Source organism: Mytilus galloprovincialis, chromosome 6, assembly GCF_965363235.1.
Source record: "Mytilus galloprovincialis chromosome 6, xbMytGall1.hap1.1, whole genome shotgun sequence".
Lineage (NCBI taxonomy): Eukaryota > Metazoa > Mollusca > Bivalvia > Mytilida > Mytilidae > Mytilus > Mytilus galloprovincialis.
In genome coordinates this window covers 7,555,892-7,576,026 of record NC_134843.1, presented here as the reverse complement: position 1 = coordinate 7,576,026, position 20,135 = coordinate 7,555,892, and the positions used below count along the sequence as shown (strand labels likewise).

Here is a 20,135-nt window from a genome sequence, read left to right as displayed (position 1 = left end):
TGGGAAAACCAAAAAAAATGCATATTTCGGCCCTTTTTGGACCCTAATTCCTAAACTGTTGGGACCAAAAACTCCCAAAATCACATCTTCCTTTATCTATTATAATATTTGAATTCAGATGAATTGTAATGTAAAACACATCTTCAACCATACCATTTATGATAACAGGTTGACAATACACAGTAGAATATTAAAAAGGAAAATGTGATGTAAACTCTTAGCTTCTGTTAAGTCAAATAGTTATGTCAGGTGCCTATGACTTGTACAGGTCTCACAGTATTCCAAGAATCACCTCCATAAAAATAATGAAGTCTAGAGAAAATTAAAGTTTAATAAATATCCTGTTTATTGTTTTGTGATATTTTGAAATTATCTTTTAATTGTATCTAGATAACTTTAAAATGCAACATCAATTATATCAAAAAGATATATACTAAGTATGACAACTGTAGAAAATACAACATTGTACAATACATTCTATATTTCAAAAATTAGCACACAAAAATCACAATAATACTGTTGAAATATTTTACTCAGCAATTTCACTTTTTCAGCTCTAACATACATGTACACTCAATATTTTTATAAATGTTTTGTATAGTGAGTCTTGCAGTGAATATTTTAATGTGACTTAGCCAAATATTAACTTAATTTTATTGATTACGGTAGATATATATATTTGTACTCAGTAATGTAGAAAAAACATGCATCATATTTTTTATATCTAGTTACACGCTGTCATAAATTCAGTACTGTTAAGACAATTAGCCATCCGTCAAGTAAGATAGGTTAAGTCTACATCGTAACATGTATGTTGAGACTATTCAGTAGTAGTTATTTTCCTGTACAAAGCAACAACATATTGGATTGATTGCAAAAAAAAGTCTAAATAGTAGCAGTACATGTATCAATTTACCACAAGATAATAACTGAAAATTAACTTAGTACCTAAAAAGATTTTTTGTACATTGTGTCAGTTTTTTGAGATGATGTTAAGACCAAAATGACTGTTTAATATTAAAATTCATTTTTGAATGGCCTTCTGATTATTCTGAATAATATTTTATATACCTATATAAAATTATTATCATGAAAATGCCTCTTCATCAGGTACATAAGTTTCAACTGAATTATAATGTTCACCAAGTCCAAATGCATGTCTATGATAGCAAACTGTTAAGGATTCTGAATCATATTCTTCTCCTATTTTGATTTGTGGGCCTTCCCCCTGAACTATTTCTATAGGATAATGTAATACATTTGACATAGCCTTGACCTCTAATTGACCTCCCCATTCAGATGTCTCCGCAGTTTTCAGTAGAAATGTTTCAAAGTCTTCGTCATTGTAAGGATCCCCATTTTCCTTGGTAAGAAATGGAAGGAATTCATCTGGATTCTCTGTAATGAAAGAAAACATCTTAATCTTTATATATTAGCTTTCAATAATTTTATGTTGTCATTGAAATAAATAGAGAATGTGTCTTCAGAACACACCTGATACCCTCCTTATATATTATTTCATAAAGGGACATAACTCAAGAAAGGTATTGGTAAAAGTGACACAACCCAAATTTGAACTTGATATGTGTTTTGAGGTAATAAGCTTTGTGTATAAGTTTCATAACATCTGGATGAGGCAAACTTATGTTGGAGAATTCAAATTAATTTTGGGACACTCAGACTTACAGATAGATGTAGAGATAGACAAGGTTAACACTGAATGCCCCTCTGCAAAAAAATCTTTAATAAATCCCTACAAATTAATTAAATTAGTTCAAATAAGTACTAAGTAATGGTTCTATATATATGGATCAATATATACATTGTAGCAATTAAATTATATACTGAATAAAAAGATAAACATTTAATTTTAGCAGATTTATGATAGGTGTGTAACTTTTTTGGTTTTTATTTTTTTTGTTATCAATGAAGTCCCAAAAATTAAGTTGGTACCCAACACCTTGACGAAATTTAATTTGGCTAGTTTAATTTTCATAAAATTTTTGACAAAAATATAAAAATTTCAAAAAACTTGAATTACCAATCACTCTCTTGGAAAAAAATGGTTGGATATATAGCAGTTTGAAGAACACTTATTTTGATCATTGAGAAGCTAATTATTTCCTTAACAATACAATGTGATTAAAAGGTTTAGCTGATTTTACAGAGTTATCTCCCTGTAGTGTTAGGTACCACCTTAAGTCATCTAGGAAATATGCATTAACTTACATGTATGTATTAACTTTTGGGTTATGTATTGTAAAAATCATAAATTGGCTCTACATTTAAATGGGTCCAAGCATTTTTAAACATTTTGACTTATTTGTGGGACCCCAGAATATCTCCTTGAAATGTACCAATGGTATCTTGATGCATTATATATAACAATGTTTACATTATTTATGTTATAACTACATTTAATTTGTTAATGTTGTGGAAATAAATAAATACCTCTCATATACTGTGCTGTCTTCCTTCTTAGTGTTTCATACGTCTCATGTGGAACTTGGTGACTAATAGCAGTATATAAACAATTCCCATCAGATGGTATCTCAAAGATTTGCAAATTTTTATTTTTTAATATCGATTTGATTTTTTCAAATTCTATATGTCTTGCACCAGTTAAATTTAACACTTCCTGCTCTTTAATTCTTTCCTCTCTCTCCTTATTTTTTGTAGCTTGTTTCTCCCGTCTTTTCATAGCTTTTGATACTTTCTTTTCTTTCGAGTCCTCTCTGGTTTCTACATCACCACCAGCAGCCTCACTGTCACATGTGTTATCATTTGTTTCCAGAGAACTAAGTCTGTCTGTTACCTTAAATACATGCATTCAATCATGGTGGACTATATAACAGTAAATATCAATGAAGATGACTATGGTAGGTACATGTTATACAATTTTCAACTAAAATAAAATGTTTTGTATGTCAGAAAGTCAAACTTTTTTTTTTAATCTAAAGGACAACGAAGAATTTCATTCTTCAAACATCAAATTATAATTTGCTTATAATATTGTAAACCAATTACAACTTCTGCTGTATATACAAATGTACTTTGGAAAAATCTGCATAAATGACTTGGATTTTGACATTAGCAATAACAATTGTGTTCAGTGTATTAGCATTTATGAACTTTTCTTTTTCAACATCAAATTAAGTAAACATATATATATGTTACAGTGAATTTGTATAATCAGGGATTATGTAGAATCCCTAAAATTTTCAGAGATTATGTATAATCACCGGCTAGTTTAGGGATTATATATAATCACTAAAACTTTCAGGGATTATGTATAATCACTAGAAAAAACGTCAGGGATTATACAGAATAACTGAAATGATACTAAAATATATAACATATTGAAATTTCTTAAAAGTTAACCTTAAGGTGGTATGGGTGTCTTCCTCCATCTTGGATTGTAAAAAACAGAGAATCAAAGGTCCAGATTTTCCATCAAGTTAGCAAAATTTGATGCAGAAATGCAGATATTTAATGTACATTTTCATTTAAAAGTACCAATTTATAAGAATTTAACTTCTAAATATTGATATTTTTGCAAATGTTAATTATTTTTGGTAATTTTTATTTTTTTAAAAAATTGGCATTTTAAGGGGAGGTACCTCTAAACTAGAGGCTCTAAAGAGCCAGTGTCGCTCACCTTGGTCTATGTGACTATTAAACAAAGGAAGCAGATGGATTCATGACAAAATTGTATTTTGGTGATGGTGATGTGTTTGTACATCTTACTTTACTGAACATCCTTGCTGCTTACAATTATCTCTATCTATAATGAACTTGGCCCAGTAGTTTCAGTGGAAAATGTTAGTAAAAATTTACAAATTTTATAAAAATTGTTGAAAATTGACTATAAAGGACAATAACTCCTTAGGGGGTCAATTGACCATTTCGGTCATGTTGACTTATTTGTAAATCTTACTTTGCTGAACATTATTGCTGTTTACAGTTTATCTCTATCTATAATAATATTCAAGACAATAACCAAAAACAGCAAAATTTCCTTAAAATTACCAATTCAGGGGCAGCAACCCAACAACAGGTTGTCCGATTCATCTGAAAATTTCGGGGCAGATAGATCTTGACCTGATAAACAATTTAACCCCCGTGTCAGATTTGCTCTAAACGCTTTGGTTTTGGAGTTATAAGCCAAAAACTGCATTTTACCCCTATGTTCTATTTTTAGCCATGGCGGCCATCTTGCTTGGATGGCCGGGTCATCGGACACATTTTTTAAACTAGATACCCCAAAGATGATTGTGGATAAGTTTGGATTAATTTGGCCCAGTAGTTTCAGAGGAGAAGATTTTTGTAAAAGATTACTAAGATTTACGAAAAATTGTTAAAAATTGACTATAAAGGGCAATAACTCCTATATGGATGGGTCAACTGACCATTTCGGTCATGTTGACTTATTTGTAAATCTTACTTTGCTGAACATTATTGCTGTTTACAGTTTATTTCTATCTATAATAATTTTCAAGATAATAACCAAAAACAGTAAAATTTCCTTAAAATTACCAATTCAGGGTCAGGAACCCAACAACGGGTTGTCTGATTCATCTGGAAATTTCAAGGCAGATAGATCTTGACCTGATAAACAATTTAACCCCATGTCAGATTTGCTCTAAACGCTTTGGTCTTTGAGTTATAAGCCAAAAACTGCATTTTACCCCTATGTTCTATTTTTAGCCATGGCGGCCATCTTGGTTGGATGGCCGGGTCATCGGACACATTTTTTAAACTAAATACCCCAAAGATGATTGTGGATAAGTTTGGATTAATTTGGCACAGTAGTTTCAGAGGAGAAGATTTTTGTAAAAGATTACTAAGATTTACGACAAATGGTTAAAAATTGACTATAAAAGGTCAATAACTCCTTAAGGGGTCAACTGACCATTTCATTCATGTTGACTTATTTGTAAATCTTACTTTGCTGAACACTATTGTTGTTTATAGTTTATCTCTATCTATAATAATATTCAAGATAATAACCAAAAAGAGCAAAATTTCCTTAAAATTACTAATTCAGGGCCAGCAACCCAACAACGGGTTGTCCGATTTATCTGAAAATTTCAGGGCAGATAAATCTTGAACTGATAAACAATTTTACCCCGTCAGATTTGCTCTAAATGCTTTGGGTTTTGAGTTATAAGCCAAAAACTGCATTTTACCCCATGTTCTATTTTTAGCCATGGCGGCCATCTTGGTTTGATGGCCGGGTCACCGGACACATTTTTCAAACTACTAACCCAAAAGATGATTGTGGCCAAGTTTGGATTAATTTGGCCCAGTAGTTTCAGAGGAGAAGATTTTTGTAAAATATTACTAAGATTTCCGAAAAATGGTTAACTAGAGGCTCTAAAGAGCCTGTGTCGCTCACCTTGGTCTATGTGAATATTAAAGGAAGCAGATGGATTCATGACAAAATTGTGTTTTGGTGATGGTGATGTGTTTGTACATCTTACTTTACTGAACATTCTTGCTGCTTAAAATTATCTCTATCTATAATGAACTTGGCCCATTAGTTTCAGTGAAAAATGTTAGTAAAAATTTACAAATTTTATGAAAATTGTTAAAATTGACTATAAAGAACAATAACTCCTAAGGGGGTCAATTGACCATTTCGGTCATGTTGACTAATTTGTAAATCTTACTTTGCTGAACATTATTGTTGTTTACAGTTTATCTCTATCAATAACTAGAGGCTCTAAAGAGCCTGTGTCGCTCACCTTGGTCTAGGTGAATATTAAAGGAAGCAGATGGATTCATGACAAAATTGTGTTTTGAGAGCAGATAAATGTTGACCTGATAAACAATTTTACCCCTGTCAGATTTGCTCTAAATGCTTTGGGTTTTAAGTTATAAGCCAAAAACTGCATTTTACCCCATGTTCTACTTTTAGCCATGGCGGCCATTTTGTTTGGATGGCCGGGTCACCGGACACATTTTTCAAACTACTAACCCAAAAGATGATTGTGGCCAAGTTTGGATTAATTTGGCCAAGTAGTTTCAGAGGAGAAGATTTTTGTAAAAGATTAGTAAGATTTACGAAAAATGGTTAAAAATTGACTATAAAGGGCAATAACTCCTAAAGGGGTCAACTGACCATTTTGCTCATGTTGACTTATTTGTAAATCTTACTTTGCTGAACATTATTGGTGTTTATAGTTTATCTCTATCTATAATAATATTCAAGATAATAACCAAAAACATCAAAATTTCCTTAAAATTACTAATTCAGGGCCAGCAACCCCACAACGGGTTGTCCAATTCATCTGAAAATTTCAGGGCAGATAGATCTTGAACTGATAAACAATTTTACCTCTGTCAAATTTGCTCTAAATGCTTTGGGTTTTGAGTTATAAGCCAAAAACTGCATTTTACCCCATGTTCTATTTTTAGCCATGGCGGCCATCTTGTTTGGATGGCCGGGTCACCGGACACATTTTTCAAACTACTAACCCAAAAGATGATTGTGGCCAAGTTTGGATTAATTTGGCCAAGTAGTTTCAGAGGAGAAGATTTTTGTAAAAGATTAGTAAGATTTACGAAAAATTTGTAAGGGTTCCGGGGAACCCAGTGTCTCGCCTACTTTTGCTATTAATCACACACTCATCAAAAATGATGAAAAAAATCAATAAAATTATTCCTCTCGATACTGTCTTTTGATTGTCAGAAGCTTCTGTCCAAGTTTGGTAAAAATCCAGGCTAGTTTAAGAATCTTAAAAATGTTTTAAATACTTTAACTGCAGACTGTATGTAATGTTAACTGGAAGAAAAACTAAGTCCATTTATAAGTAAAATACGGGAAAAATGGAATTTTATTTTTACAAAATTTACTTCTGGATACTATTTTCTGATCATAAACAAGCTTCTGGCCAAGTTTCTTACAATTCCAGGATAGTTTAAGAAAGTTATTAAAATTTTAAAAACTTTAACCACAGAGTGAATGTAATGTTTCCTGGCAGAAAAAACTAAGTCCCTTTATAAGTAAAATACGGAAAAAATGGAATTTTATTTTTACAAAATTTACTTCTGGATACTATCTCCTGATCATAAACAAGCTTCTGGCCAAGTTTTGTATATTTCCAGGATAGTTTAAGAAAGTTATTAAAATTTTAAAAACTTTTAACCACAGAGTGAATGTAATGTTTCCTGGCAGAAAAAAACTAAGTCCATTTATAAGTAAAATACGGAAAAAATGGAATTTTATTTTTACAAAATTTACTTCTGGATACTATCTTATGAACATAAACAAGCTTCTGTCCAAGTTTCGTACAATTCAAGGATAGTTTAAGAAAGTTATTAAAATTTCAAAAACTTTAACCACAGAGTGAATATTTGTGGACGCCGCCGACGACGACGACGCCGACGCCGACGGAATGTAGGATCGCTATGTCTCGCTTTTCGACTAAAGTCGAAGGCTCGACAAAAATGGTTAGAAATTGACTATAAAGGGCAATAACTCCTAAAGGGGTCAACTGACCATTTCAGTCATGTTGACTTATTTGTAAATCTTACTTTGCTGAACATTATTGCTGTTTACTGTTAATCTCTATCTATAATAATATTCAAGATAATAACCAAAAACAGCAAAATTTCCTTAAAATTACTAATTCAGGGGCAGTAACCCAACAACGGGTTATCTGATTCATCTGAAAATTTCAGGGCAGATAGATCTTCACCTGTTTAACAATTCTACCCCATGTCAGATTTGCTCTAAATGCTTTGGTTTTTGAGTTATGAGCCAAAAACTGCATTTACCCCTATGTTCTATTTTTAGCCATGGCGGCCATATTGGATTGTTGGCCGGGTCACCGGACACATTTTTTAAACTAGATACCCCAATGATGATTGTGGCCAAGTTTGGTTTAATTTGGCCCAGTAGTTTCAGAGAAGAAGATTTTTGTAAAAGTTAACGACGACGACGGACGACGACGGACGACGGACGACGCCGGACGCCGGACGCCAAGTGATGAGAAAAGCTCACTTGGCCTTTTAGGCCAGGTGAGCTAATAATATTCAAGATAATGACCAAAAACAGCAAAATTTCCTTAAAACTAACAATTCAGGGTCAGCAACCCAACAACGGGTTGTCCGATTCATCTAAAAATTTCAGAGCAGATAAATGTTGACCTGATAAACAATTTTACCCCATGTCAGATTTGCTCTAAATGCTTTGGGTTTTGAGTTATAAGCCAAAAACTGCATTTTACCCCATGTTCTATTTTTAGCCATAGCTGCCATCTTGGTTGGATGGCCGGGTCACCGGACACATTTTTCAAACTAAATACCCCAAAGATGATTGTGGCCAAGTTTGGATTAATTTGGCCCAGTAGTTTCAGAGGAGAAGATTTTTGTAAAAGATTACTAAGATTTACGAAAAATCGTTAAAAATTGACTATAAAGGGCAATAACTCCTAAAGGGGTCAACTGACCATTTCAGTCATGTTGACTTATTTGTAAATCTTACTTTGGTGAACATTATTGCTGTTTACAGTTTATCTCTGTCTATAATAATATTCATGATAATAACCAAAAAAAGAAAAATTTCCTTAAAATTACTAATTCAGGGCCAGCAACCCAACAACAGGTTGTCCGATTCATCTGAAAATTTCAGGGCAGATAGATCTTGAACTGATAAACAATTTTACCCCTATGTCAGATTTGTTCTAAATGCTTTGGGTTTTGAGTTATAAGCCAAAAACTGCATTTTACCCCCATGTTCTATTTTTAGCCATGGCGGCCATCTTGGTTTGATGGCCGGGTCACCGGACACATTTTTCAAAATACTAACCCAAAAGATGATTGTGGCCAAGTTTGGATTAATTTGGCCCAGTAGTTTCAGAGGAGAAGATTTTTGTAAAATATTACTAAGATTTACGAAAAATGGTTAAAAATTGACTATAAAGGGCAATAACTCTTAAAGGGGTCAACTGACCATTTCAGTCATGTTGACTTATTTGTAAATCTTACTTTGCTGAACATTATTGCTGTTTACTGTTTATCTCTATCTATAATAATATTCAAGATAATAACCAAAAACAGCAAAATTTCCTTAAAATTACTAATTCAGGGGCAGCAACCCAACAACGGGTTATCCGATTCATCTGAAAATTTTAGGGCAGATAGATCTTCACCTGTTTAACAATTCTACCCCATGTCAGATTTGCTCTAAATGCTTTGGTTTTTGAGTTATAAGCCAAAAACTGCATTTTACCCCTATGTTCTATTTTTAGCCGTGGTGGCCATCTTGGATGGTTGGCCGGGTCACCGGACACATTTTTTAAACTAGATACCCCAAAGATGATTGTGGCCAAGTTTGGATTAATTTAGCCCAGTAGTTTCAGAGAAGAAGATTTTTGTAAAAGATTACTAAGATTTACGAAAAATGGTTAAAAATTGACTATAAAGGGCAATAACTCCTTAAGGGGTCAACTGACCATTTCGGTCATGTTGACTTATTTGTAAATCTTACTTTGCTGAACATTATTGCTGTTTACAGTTTATCTCTATCTATAATAATATTCAAGATAATAACCAAAAACAGCAAAATTTCCATAAAATTACCAATTCAGGGGCAGCAACCCATCAACGGGTTGTCCGATTCATCTGAAAATTTCTGGGCAGATAGATCTTGACCTGATAAACAATTTTACCCTTGTCAGATTTGTTCCAAATGCTTTGGTTTTTGAGTTATAAGCCAAAAACTGCATTTTACCCCTATGTTCTATTTTTAGCCATGGCGGCCATCTTGGTTGGTTGGCGGGGTCACCGGACACATTTTTCAAACTAGATACCCCAATGATGATTGTGGCCAAGTTTGATTAAATTTGGCTTCGTAGTTTCAGAGGAGAAGATTTTTGTAAAAGTTAACGACGACGGACGACGACGGACGCAGGACGACGACGGACGCAGGACGACGGACGCCGGACGCAAAGTGATGGGAAAAGCTCACTTGGCCCTTTGTGCCAGGTGAGCTAAAAATTGACTATAAAGGGCAATAACTCCTAAAGGGGTCAACTGACCATTTCAGTCATGTTGACTTATTTGTAAATCTTACTTTGCTGAACATTATTGCCGTTTACTGTTTATCTCTATCTATAATAATATTCAAGATAATAACCAAAAACAGCAAAATTTCCTTAAAATTACTAATTCAGGGGCAGCAACCCAACAACGGGTTATCCGATTCATCTGAAAATTTCAGGGCAGATAGATCTTCACCTGTTTAACAATTCTACCCCGTCAGATTTGCTCTAAATGCTTTGGTTTTTGAGTTATAAGCCAAAAACTGCATTTTACCGCTATGTTCTATTTTTAGCCATGGTGGCCATCTTGGATGGTTGGCCGGGTCACCGGACACATTTTTTTAAACTAGATACCCCAATGATGATTGTGGCCAAATTTGATTAAATTGGCTTCGTAGTTTGAGAGGAGAAGATTTTTGTAAAAGTTAACGACGACGGACGACGACGGACGCAGGACGACGACGGACGCAGGACGACGGACGCCAGACGCAAAGTGATGGGAAAAGCTCACTTGGCCCTTCGGGCCAGGTGAGCTAAAAATTGACTATAAAGGGCAATAACTCCTAAAGGGGTCAACTGACCATTTCAGTCATGTTGACTTATTTGTAAATCTTACTTTGCTGAACATTATTGCCGTTTACTGTTTATCTCTATCTATAATAATATTCAAGATAATAACCAAAAACAGCAAAATTTCCTTAAAATTACTAATTCAGGGGCAGCAACCCAACAACGGGTTATCCGATTCATCTGAAAATTTCAGGGCAGATAGATCTTCACCTGTTTAACAATTCTACCCCGTCAGATTTGCTCTAAATGCTTTGGTTTTTGAGTTATAAGCCAAAAACTGCATTTTACCGCTATGTTCTATTTTTAGCCATGGTGGCCATCTTGGATGGTTGGCCGGGTCACCGGACACATTTTTTTAAACTACATACCCCAATGATGATTGTGGCCAAGTTTGGTTTAATTTGGCCCAGTAGTTTCAGAGGAGAAGATTTTTGTAAAAGTTAACGACGACGACGGACGACGACGGACGCCGGACGACGACGGACACCAAGTGATGAGAAAAGCTCACTTGGCCTTTTAGGCTAGGTGAGCTAAAAATGGTTAAAAATGGACTATAAAGGGCAATAACTCCTAAAGGGGTCAACTGACCATTTCGGTCATGTTGACTTATTTGTAAATCTTACTTTGCTGAACATTATTGCAGTTTACAGTTTATCTAGATCTCTATCTATAATAATATTCAAGATAATAACCAAAACCAGCAAAGTTTCCTTAAAATTATCAATTCAGGGGCAGCAACCCAACAACGGGTTGTCGGATTCATCTGAAAATTTCAGGGCAGATAGATCTTGACCTGATATACAATTTTACCCCCATGTCAGATTTGCTCTAAATGCTTTGGTTTTTGAGTTATAAGCCAAAAACTGCATTTTACCCCTATGTTCTATTTTTAGCCATGGCGGCCATCTTGGTTGGTTGGCCGGGTCACGCCACACATTTTTTTAAACTAGATACCCTAATGATGATTGTGGCCAAGTTTGGTTTAATTTGGCCCAGTAGTTTCAGAGGAGAAGATTTTTGTAAAAGTTAACAAACGACGACGGACGCAGGACGACGACGGACGCAGGACGACGGACGCCGGACGCCAGGTGAGCTAAAAAGTGCATTTTCTGAAGGATTCTGTATGGAATTTTCCTATTTTATATTTTAGCCGGAAAAAACATACGGTGACCCTATCTTTTCTTTTGATATTCTCAAAGCAGTGTCTGAAAGCTATCTTTTCCTGAAGTATTTAACAATTCTATCATTTTGTTTAGTTTCTAATCACAAAATGGTGTTTTTTCCTGTATAATCCATACAAAATGTGTCATTTTGTCCCGTCCTGTAGCTTGAGAAAATGCGCGGTGACCTATCATTTTTATTATATTTTTCAACGTTTTGGCAAAGTATGAACAAATTCTATCATTTTTATTTTAGACTCCCATACCACCTTAATATATCATAATGATAACCTTAATATTGTAAAACGTTAGGCATAATTTATTTGTGAAAGACACAAAAATATTGAAATGTTATACACAGAATAATTAAATGATAAGCACAATATAATTAAATGATAAGCAAAATATATATAGAATAATTGATGTTTTGTTTTTAATACTGACTTTATCAGTAATAATATCAAGCGAGCCCTTTTTGATATTGACTGTATTAGTATTAATAATATCAAGCGATCCCACACGGGCGGGTTGATGAAGTCAGTATGAAAATATTAAATTGCATAATGATTATTCTTTTTATTGTATTGTTTTAGCAATTGTGTTTAGGTTGAGAATATGAAATAAAATGAAATTGTCATTAAAACTATTTTTATGCGTACAGTCGTTATGTTAAATGTTAATGTTATGTATAATATTTTAATATTAAACATTTTATTTACACACAAAATTTGGATGGCATCGACTATTACACATTTGCCCTGATTTTCTACAGGCATATCTATCAAATTCACATCTGTTTTTACCACGATATCAACATTTAAAAAAACCCTTGTCCTCCACATCAAATCAGCGAAATCCGAGTTTTCAGCACAAACATCTGAAGGTACAAATTGTACCAATGAAAGGAAATCAGCAACCTCAAACTGATTTCTTGTATTAAAGATCGAGCAGGATTCCATGCTATATAGCAAGGCAATATCCTTCTTCAGTCTTTTCGTGAATATTGATCATGACCATAAGTATTTTGGGATCTCCCTTTCCTGGAACCAAGGATTTGTATAGTAAGACTATACAAATCCTTGCTGGAACCACTAGTGTAATTGGTTTGAGATATCATCTTTGAAGCTTTTAATTATTGATAATTACTAAAATCATATTAGGGAATTTGTAGAATAATTATTTAAATTATCAGTGATTATATAAAATCACTGGTCATTTTCAGGGAATCTATATAATCACTAATGATTTTAGTGATTCTACATAATCCCTGAAAAATCAGGGATTCTACATAATCCCTGATTATACAAATTCACTGTAACATATATATATATATATATATATACAATGTATATATATATATAAACGAGTCTAAGTTGAAAACTATGTTCAAACCTATGATTGCGTTGGATAAAAACTGCAATATACGTGTGCATGTAAAACAAATTTCGTTGTAGAAGGGTCTAAATACAGCACAAACAACATTTTCCAAAAGACCAAAAAAGTGAAGAAGTATATTTAAACAAAACGCATTTGACTAACAGGTCATACAACTGATGTTCTTTAACCCTGCTGACTGCCATTGGCGATTGCCAAATAAAATTGATCACAAGATGTAACAAAATGGATCTTAATATAAATTTAATACTTACAGAAAACAATTAACTTGTGGTCACGATGTTATGCCACAAACATAAGGTGTTAATATTTTTTGTACACCAGATCCGGATTTCGACAATAAATGTCTCTTCAGTGATGTTAGGGATCGAAACGGTATTTGGAAGGCCATATAAAATGTACCCTCATTTTTAGATAGACTCTTGAATTTTAAGAGTCAATATAGGATGAACGGATCATATAAACCGGAGGGAAAATATTATACAAGCCCAAACGAAAAAATATAAACGAGTCTAAATTGAAAACTACGTTCAAACCTATGATTGCGTTGGATAAATATATATTCACTTCTAATAAAAATTTTAATGACTAAAATAGACATAATGATTGATGGGAACTAAACTAATAAACAATGGTTTGTTATAATTAAAAGTTTTAAAATTTTTAAACTGTTTCAAGCCAATTCCTGATAAAAAAAAGTGTACTAATTTAATTGTTGATTAATTACAGATGATTATTGGAAATTTATCAAGTAAATTATAGGCCTTACTTGAATACCTTTTATTCATTCATATTTATATTCATATTTCATTTTTTTTAAGATCTTGTTAATCCATTAATCATTTATCTTTTAGATATTATTTACAGAATCACTTTATGTAATGTAGATCAAAAGTAATTGGCAATAAATAAATCTATCATCCTTATAAATATCAAACATCTAAAATACACATTTGTGTATTCAATTATACACAAATGTATATGCAATTATGAGGTCAAATACTTGTGTATTAAGAATTATATTGAGTGGTCTGTATAATTATGTAAGACTGAGGTTGATAAGTAATGTGGTCAATTTGATTGGCAGTTTAGGAGGTGGGGCATTGTAATTAAAGGTTCACCTTGTCTCTGATTGTTTAGTGATACTGACAGTTGTCAATCATACTAGTTGAATCAATACCCAGTTACCTAATCAAAATGTTTTTTAAAAGCTTGCACATCAACACACCTTAATGACATACATTCTTGAATGAACTGCTCCAATAATATACCCAGTTTTTTTCAGTTTATATGTGTATTATGTGCACATACATCAGAACCATAAGGAACTATATTTCAGTGTGAATACATTTAGTAACAGTAGCTAACCTGTCCTGTTGTTAGGGAGGCTGGTGCCTAAGTAAAGATTTAGAACAAGTTCTAATCTTTCCAAAAACCGCAATGTTTATATACATAAACAAATGTATTTTTTGAAAGAATAAATAAAACCGTTTGAATGAGTATGTATGAAGCTTTTTAGAGTGCTCATGGTAGTTTGGCATGCTGATTTGAAAATTTTGAATAAGATAACAAGCAATGTCCATGAAATAAAGTCTGTCATTTGAATATAATACCTACTCCAGTTACATGTATATTTAGTTGCAACATTCAATGATCACATACTAGCATCAAGCTATTGAATTCACCTTCCAGTCTGTTAAAAATAAGATATGAATAAACTTCCATTGATAAAACTACAAATGTACCAACCAAATGTCAAAAAGGAGAAGATATTTGATTGAATTGATTAATTCTTAAATTAGGGAGCTACCATTTGATTTTTATGGGGGGGCTAGGATGAAAAATTTTGTCCTGCATTTTTTTTTAGTTGCAATCTCTGTCCTGCATTTTTATTTTTCACTGTATTCGGTCCTGCCTTTTTTTTATTAGTTTATCCTGACTTTTTTTACCTAAATTGTCATCCTGCCTTTTTTTTTTGCAAAGTGTCTCATCCTGCCTTTTTTTTTTACTCAAAACTCCTGTCCTGCCTGTCCTGCCTATTTTTTTCAAATTTCATCCTAGCCCCCCCATAAAAATCAAATGGTAGCTCCCTTAATTTGTCACCTCCTGGGTTGTTATGTCTTTCAATTCTTTAAGTTCTGTTTCATGTTTTTCTGTCAGTTCTTTTTCTAACTTTGTTATCTGTTCTGCAATTTCCTTTTTCTTCTTTTTATCTCCCTTTGACACACTATGCTTTAACTGTTGTATTTTAGCCTGCAATTCCTTCTTTTCTTTTTTATGTCTCTTCACCACTGAGTCCTCTTCATTTTCAGAGTCACTCATTTTCTTTCCTAGCTATATAGCCTGAAATGTATTATAATATAAAATAAGGTAAATATACGAGTGAGTACAGACTAACTATGGGCAAACACATCCAGGATAAAAGGGTCTAGTGAAAAGAAAATATACGTTGATACTAGTGGGTCTTCCAATGGATAGAAACAAGTGCCTGTGTGCTTGAAGATATAAATTTTATATTTGGTGTTTTATTTTATATGGGTCTCGTTTGTATGAAACTTTGAGTAAAACATATATTTATCAGTCTAGTATAAAATAGGAAGGAACACAATACCAATTTCATTTTTAATAATTCCTTGATAAGAAAAAACGTTACCTGATGATAGCGTTTCTTTGTTTACATTGCATATGACGTCATAACTTAAATAACGTCACAACTAAAATCCCTAACAACAGAACCAAAATGGGAAACGTTACGGTATGTCCGTTTCTTTTTTTTTAACAAATATTTAAGTTACAAAAAAATAATTCATACAGACCTCGTCCCCATTTACAGGTAATGCCTGCCTCATATTCATGACAAGTTTTAAAAGATCAAGTTAGAATTTTGTTCCAATGCACTGGATTTTTATCCGGTAGGGGACTATATAAAAAAGAAGATGTGGTATGATTGCCAATGAGTCAACTATCCACAAAAGACCAAAATGACACAGACATTAACAACAATAGGTCACCGTACGGCCTTCAACAATGAGCAAAGCCCATACCGCATAGTCAGCTATAAAAGGCCCAGATAAGACAATGTAAAACAATTCAAACGAGAAAACTACCGGCCTTATTTATGTAGAAAAATGATGTATTGGCCAATTTGCTATCAATACTCACAGAATGCTTATTCAATTGTAGGAGGAGTTGGTAGATTGTGGGCCTAGTAATTAGAAAGAGGGGCGAGTTTGTCTCCAGTGTTATTTTTTAAAGGGACGAGTTGGTATCGGGCGACTGTTCTTTTAAAAGGGGTACACATATCTCTGACCTGTAGTTAAGTCTGTTTGAATGAAATTGGTTAATAAAATACCTACACTGAAAATAAAAAATAGAAATATTCCGTAATTATCAAGTAGTTCAGGCCTTGTGAACTGACAGAAAGCTATATGGGAAATCGCAAAAGTGTGTCCCAATGACCGGAAGTGAAATCTTTTTCGATGGAGGGGAGAATGGTCTAGCGATTTTTATTTTATTTTGGATAAATATTAATGAAATCTTTTACTGGATTTTGCGACGTGACAGTTAAAACTTTCCTGATGAAAGAATGGTCAGCTTATCTAACGAATCGAGACACACAGGGGTATGACTTTCACTGCAGTCTGCATTCTCATTCGTCAATTATGACATTTTTTAAAAATTTTGATCAGTTGACTGGCATAAGCATAAGGCCAAGGAAAAGTACATAATAATACGGAAGTACATTCGTTTTATGTATCAAGGTTCAGTCATAATGTAAAACAAGTACTGGGTGCACATGTTTATGAACTTAAGGTTAGGCTTTGCCTAAAATTGCTGTATTTTCACCTCAAAATTTACTCTGAGTACAGACAAAACTGTGCATCTGGAAACGTTTTAAGGCATAGCATGCTCTAGATAAATAGAATTCAAATGCATTGTATGATTTAGAAAATTCATAACTGGATATAGGAAGATGTGGTGTGATTGCCAATGAGACAACTCTCCATCCAAATAACAATTCAAAAAAGTAAACCATTATACATACATGTGACAGAGTTGTCAAGCCACAACTGGAGATTTGGAAATTTTCAGCTGGAGTTTGGGCCTCATAACTGGAGATTTTTTATCGACGTACGCAATGGTTTTTTTGTGTGTGTTTAAACTGCATATCTTCCTTTTTTGTTAAAAAAACCCAATGATTTCATACCTTGAAGCACCTGCATAGCCATTTATACTCAGTAAAATAGAAGATAAGAGGGGGGGGGGGGTCAAATATTTATTCATCATATATAGTTCAAAGTTAAAGTGATCAGCCATCATATATAGTTCAAAGATAAAGTGATCATCCATCATACATAGTTGGCAAAAAGTACCTCTGCTTTAGCCACATTGTCAACTTTAGTACCACTACTGAACATGTTTGTAAAAGAAGGTGTTGAATTGATAGAGTTGTGGGCTTTCTGGTGGGTAGCTGTCTCCATATTTTTGGTCAAGTAATTAGGGCCCCATAGTCAGCTTTGCATGAAGTGTAGTAAGCATTGTCTTGACCCTTGGCACTGGACTTGCACCATTTTTAAATTTGGCTAGATACTGTGTTTTCTTTAATATTATGCTGGGGTACATGTATTTGGTGATAACATGATACAGTTTGTATTTTGTCAAATTATAAGACAAACACACTTATATAGGTATTCCATTGGCCTAGATAGAAGACAAGACATAAATATCATATTTGAGTTGATTTTATTGTCTTTGAGGTTCAGTATAAACTAAGTCTGTTCCATGTTTTCAACAGCATCACAATTTATAAAGTCGATGTTTATACAACTCTTCCATTGTCAGTATCACTTTTAATCATCCAGACATGTATATTTAACTAGCTAGTTGATTACTAGGTAAATGCCAATCATCTTTTATAGTTGTATATACAGTCTATAATCCTTAACACCTTCATTGATTACTTGAGGCTATTTTCCTATTTTAGTATTTACCTTTTTGACACAAATTCCATTACAGGAAACTTCCGTTTTTCTCGGACTTTTCCCATATCAATTTAGAGTTTCTCTGACTTTTTCCCTGTCCGTATCTATTTTGTAAACAGAAATGTCTACGGAAATTTTTTCGAGATTGACATTTTCAAAAAGCGGAAGATTTCAAATTTTAACGGGAGGGACGGAAGAGGGTCTGAAAAGCGGGAGATTTTAACTCCCGCCGGAAGAATCACATGTATGTTATAGGTCAATGTATAGCCTTCAACACGGAGCCTTGGCTCACACCGAACAACAAGCTATAAAGGGCCCCAAAATCACTAATGTAAAAGCATTAAAACTGGATTTTTCCGTGCACTTTTTTCATCCCTGAAGAAGATGATAAAATTAACAAACAGTTGAGTTTCACTTGATATGGTGCACCCAGGGGGTTGGTTTTTTCACCACCGAACACCACCGAACAGCCCAAAAAATGCCAACCACTATGAAAAACTGTGAAATTGTACAATAATACAATGAAATAGATTAAATAACGCATAATGTCATCATTTTTTTATTTTTATGCAGATCTATCAATGTGAAAGTCGATAATCTATATAAAGAAAAACGTTTCCGGATTCATCACTACTTTCCGGATTACATTCTATTGATTCTACATATTTTTTAAGAACCCAATAGTTCTTATTAATAATTAATCTTTTTTTCCGTCTTTTTGTATGTCATTGTTTGTATTGTAAATGTGAAAATTATTGATGTTGTAATGTTTATGTCCTTTGGGTCCCTTAATTGGAAATAAAGTTTATTCTTTTTCTACATTCTGTGTGTATATATTACTTTTATTTTGTTTATATCTTACTGTAATTGCAAGAGTCACACTGTACCGAGTTCTTGGTGCAATTCTGTCTGCAGTCACCACAGGGCCAGAAAACCGACCTTTTTAGGTACATTTGTACGAAATTTTGCGTTTTGGCATGTTGACTTTGTAGATAAACTTTAATATTTTAATGATAAATTTTGTGAGAATTTTAGGATTTATTTCTTGTTTTATCTATATATACCTTTTGGTCAATATCTTTAGATTTTGGAGCCAATCGCGAATTTGACCAATGATATTTACAGGAAATAATATATTGTCCAATTATTTTTTATCGGAAGTAAACATGGTAAAAGATGATCCAATAGCATTTACAGGAAGCAATTGTGATTCCAATACTTTATGGTTGTTAAGAATTACACATGAGGTGTTCCCGCTACCGCTCTCCATGTACACGACGTCACCGTTGTTGTGACGTTACCTTTTCAGAGTTCAATACATGTATCATTGCAAGCTGACGTTCTTATTTACTAAGCCTTAATTTGTGTCCGAAACAACCACTCTACGATAATGGTTCCATGTTTCTATTGTCTAACACAAGATTTGAGACATCGCTAACATAATAAAAATGTCAAATGACTTCTTTTGGGATATTGCTAATAAAAAAAAAAGTTATGTAGGACTTCTTTTTAATTTCCATTTCTTTTGACAGCGTGATTGAGTTATATAAGCCATCTGTTCTTTTCAATTTATAAAATAGACCTTGTTTATGGGTTGTTTATGTTTATAATTGTGTAATTATTCTTAATAATGATCATTACATATATACATGTACTATTGTTTACCAGTGAACATTTGAAAACATTTTCCCAAAAAAATGAATTAAACAAAACTTATATTGAATGAATACTTCATTTGCATAAAACATATACAGTTCAAATATCTTTATTCAGCAAAGTCTTAACAAATATAGGCATACAGCATATAAACTACACAAAGTATACATAGAAACGATATATGGTTAAAACTACTTTTAAGTTGCGATTACAAGATTAATATAAACAGTTGTGAAATATACAATTACAAGAGTCTACACAAGCAGTATATTATAGAATCTTTAAGTTAGAATTACATTTTGAAAAATATTTCAATATCTTAA

At 33.1% G+C, this 20,135-nt stretch overlaps 2 protein-coding genes across 3 annotated transcripts in view; one reads left to right on the top strand and one right to left on the bottom strand.

Moving 5' to 3' along the window:
* Positions 1–317: 317 nt before the first annotated feature.
* LOC143078828 (deubiquitinase OTUD6B-like) lies at positions 318–16,660 on the bottom strand. The gene is made up of 4 exons (XM_076253816.1): positions 16,531–16,660; positions 15,278–15,517; positions 2,452–2,815; positions 318–1,398 (listed from the first exon to the last, which is right to left on the bottom strand). Exons 2-4 carry the CDS (start codon positions 15,494–15,496, stop codon positions 1,088–1,090), a joined length of 894 nt encoding a protein of 297 aa, XP_076109931.1. The 5' UTR covers positions 15,497–15,517; positions 16,531–16,660; the 3' UTR covers positions 318–1,087.
* LOC143078830 (transmembrane protein 192-like) overlaps positions 16,645–20,135 on the top strand; it is a 15,651-nt gene continuing 12,160 nt past the window's right edge. For both annotated transcript variants that reach the window (XM_076253818.1, XM_076253817.1), the window contains exon 1: positions 16,645–16,796. In XM_076253818.1, coding sequence (XP_076109933.1) covers positions 16,761–16,796 — 36 coding nt within the window. In that variant the 5' untranslated portion in view covers positions 16,645–16,760. The remainder of the gene's footprint in view (positions 16,797–20,135) is intronic.

Coding starts and splice junctions, on each gene's coding strand:
- LOC143078828 (XM_076253816.1), bottom strand. CDS start 15,496: ATGAGTGACTCTGAAAATGAAGAGGACTCAGTGGTGAAGAGACATAAA. Junction 2,816..15,277: donor AAGACATAACAACCCAGGAG/GTGACAAATTAA, acceptor CATGTATTTAAG/GTAACAGACAGACTTAGTTC. Junction 1,399..2,451: donor GACAGCACAGTATATGAGAG/GTATTTATTTAT, acceptor CTTTCATTACAG/AGAATCCAGATGAATTCCTT.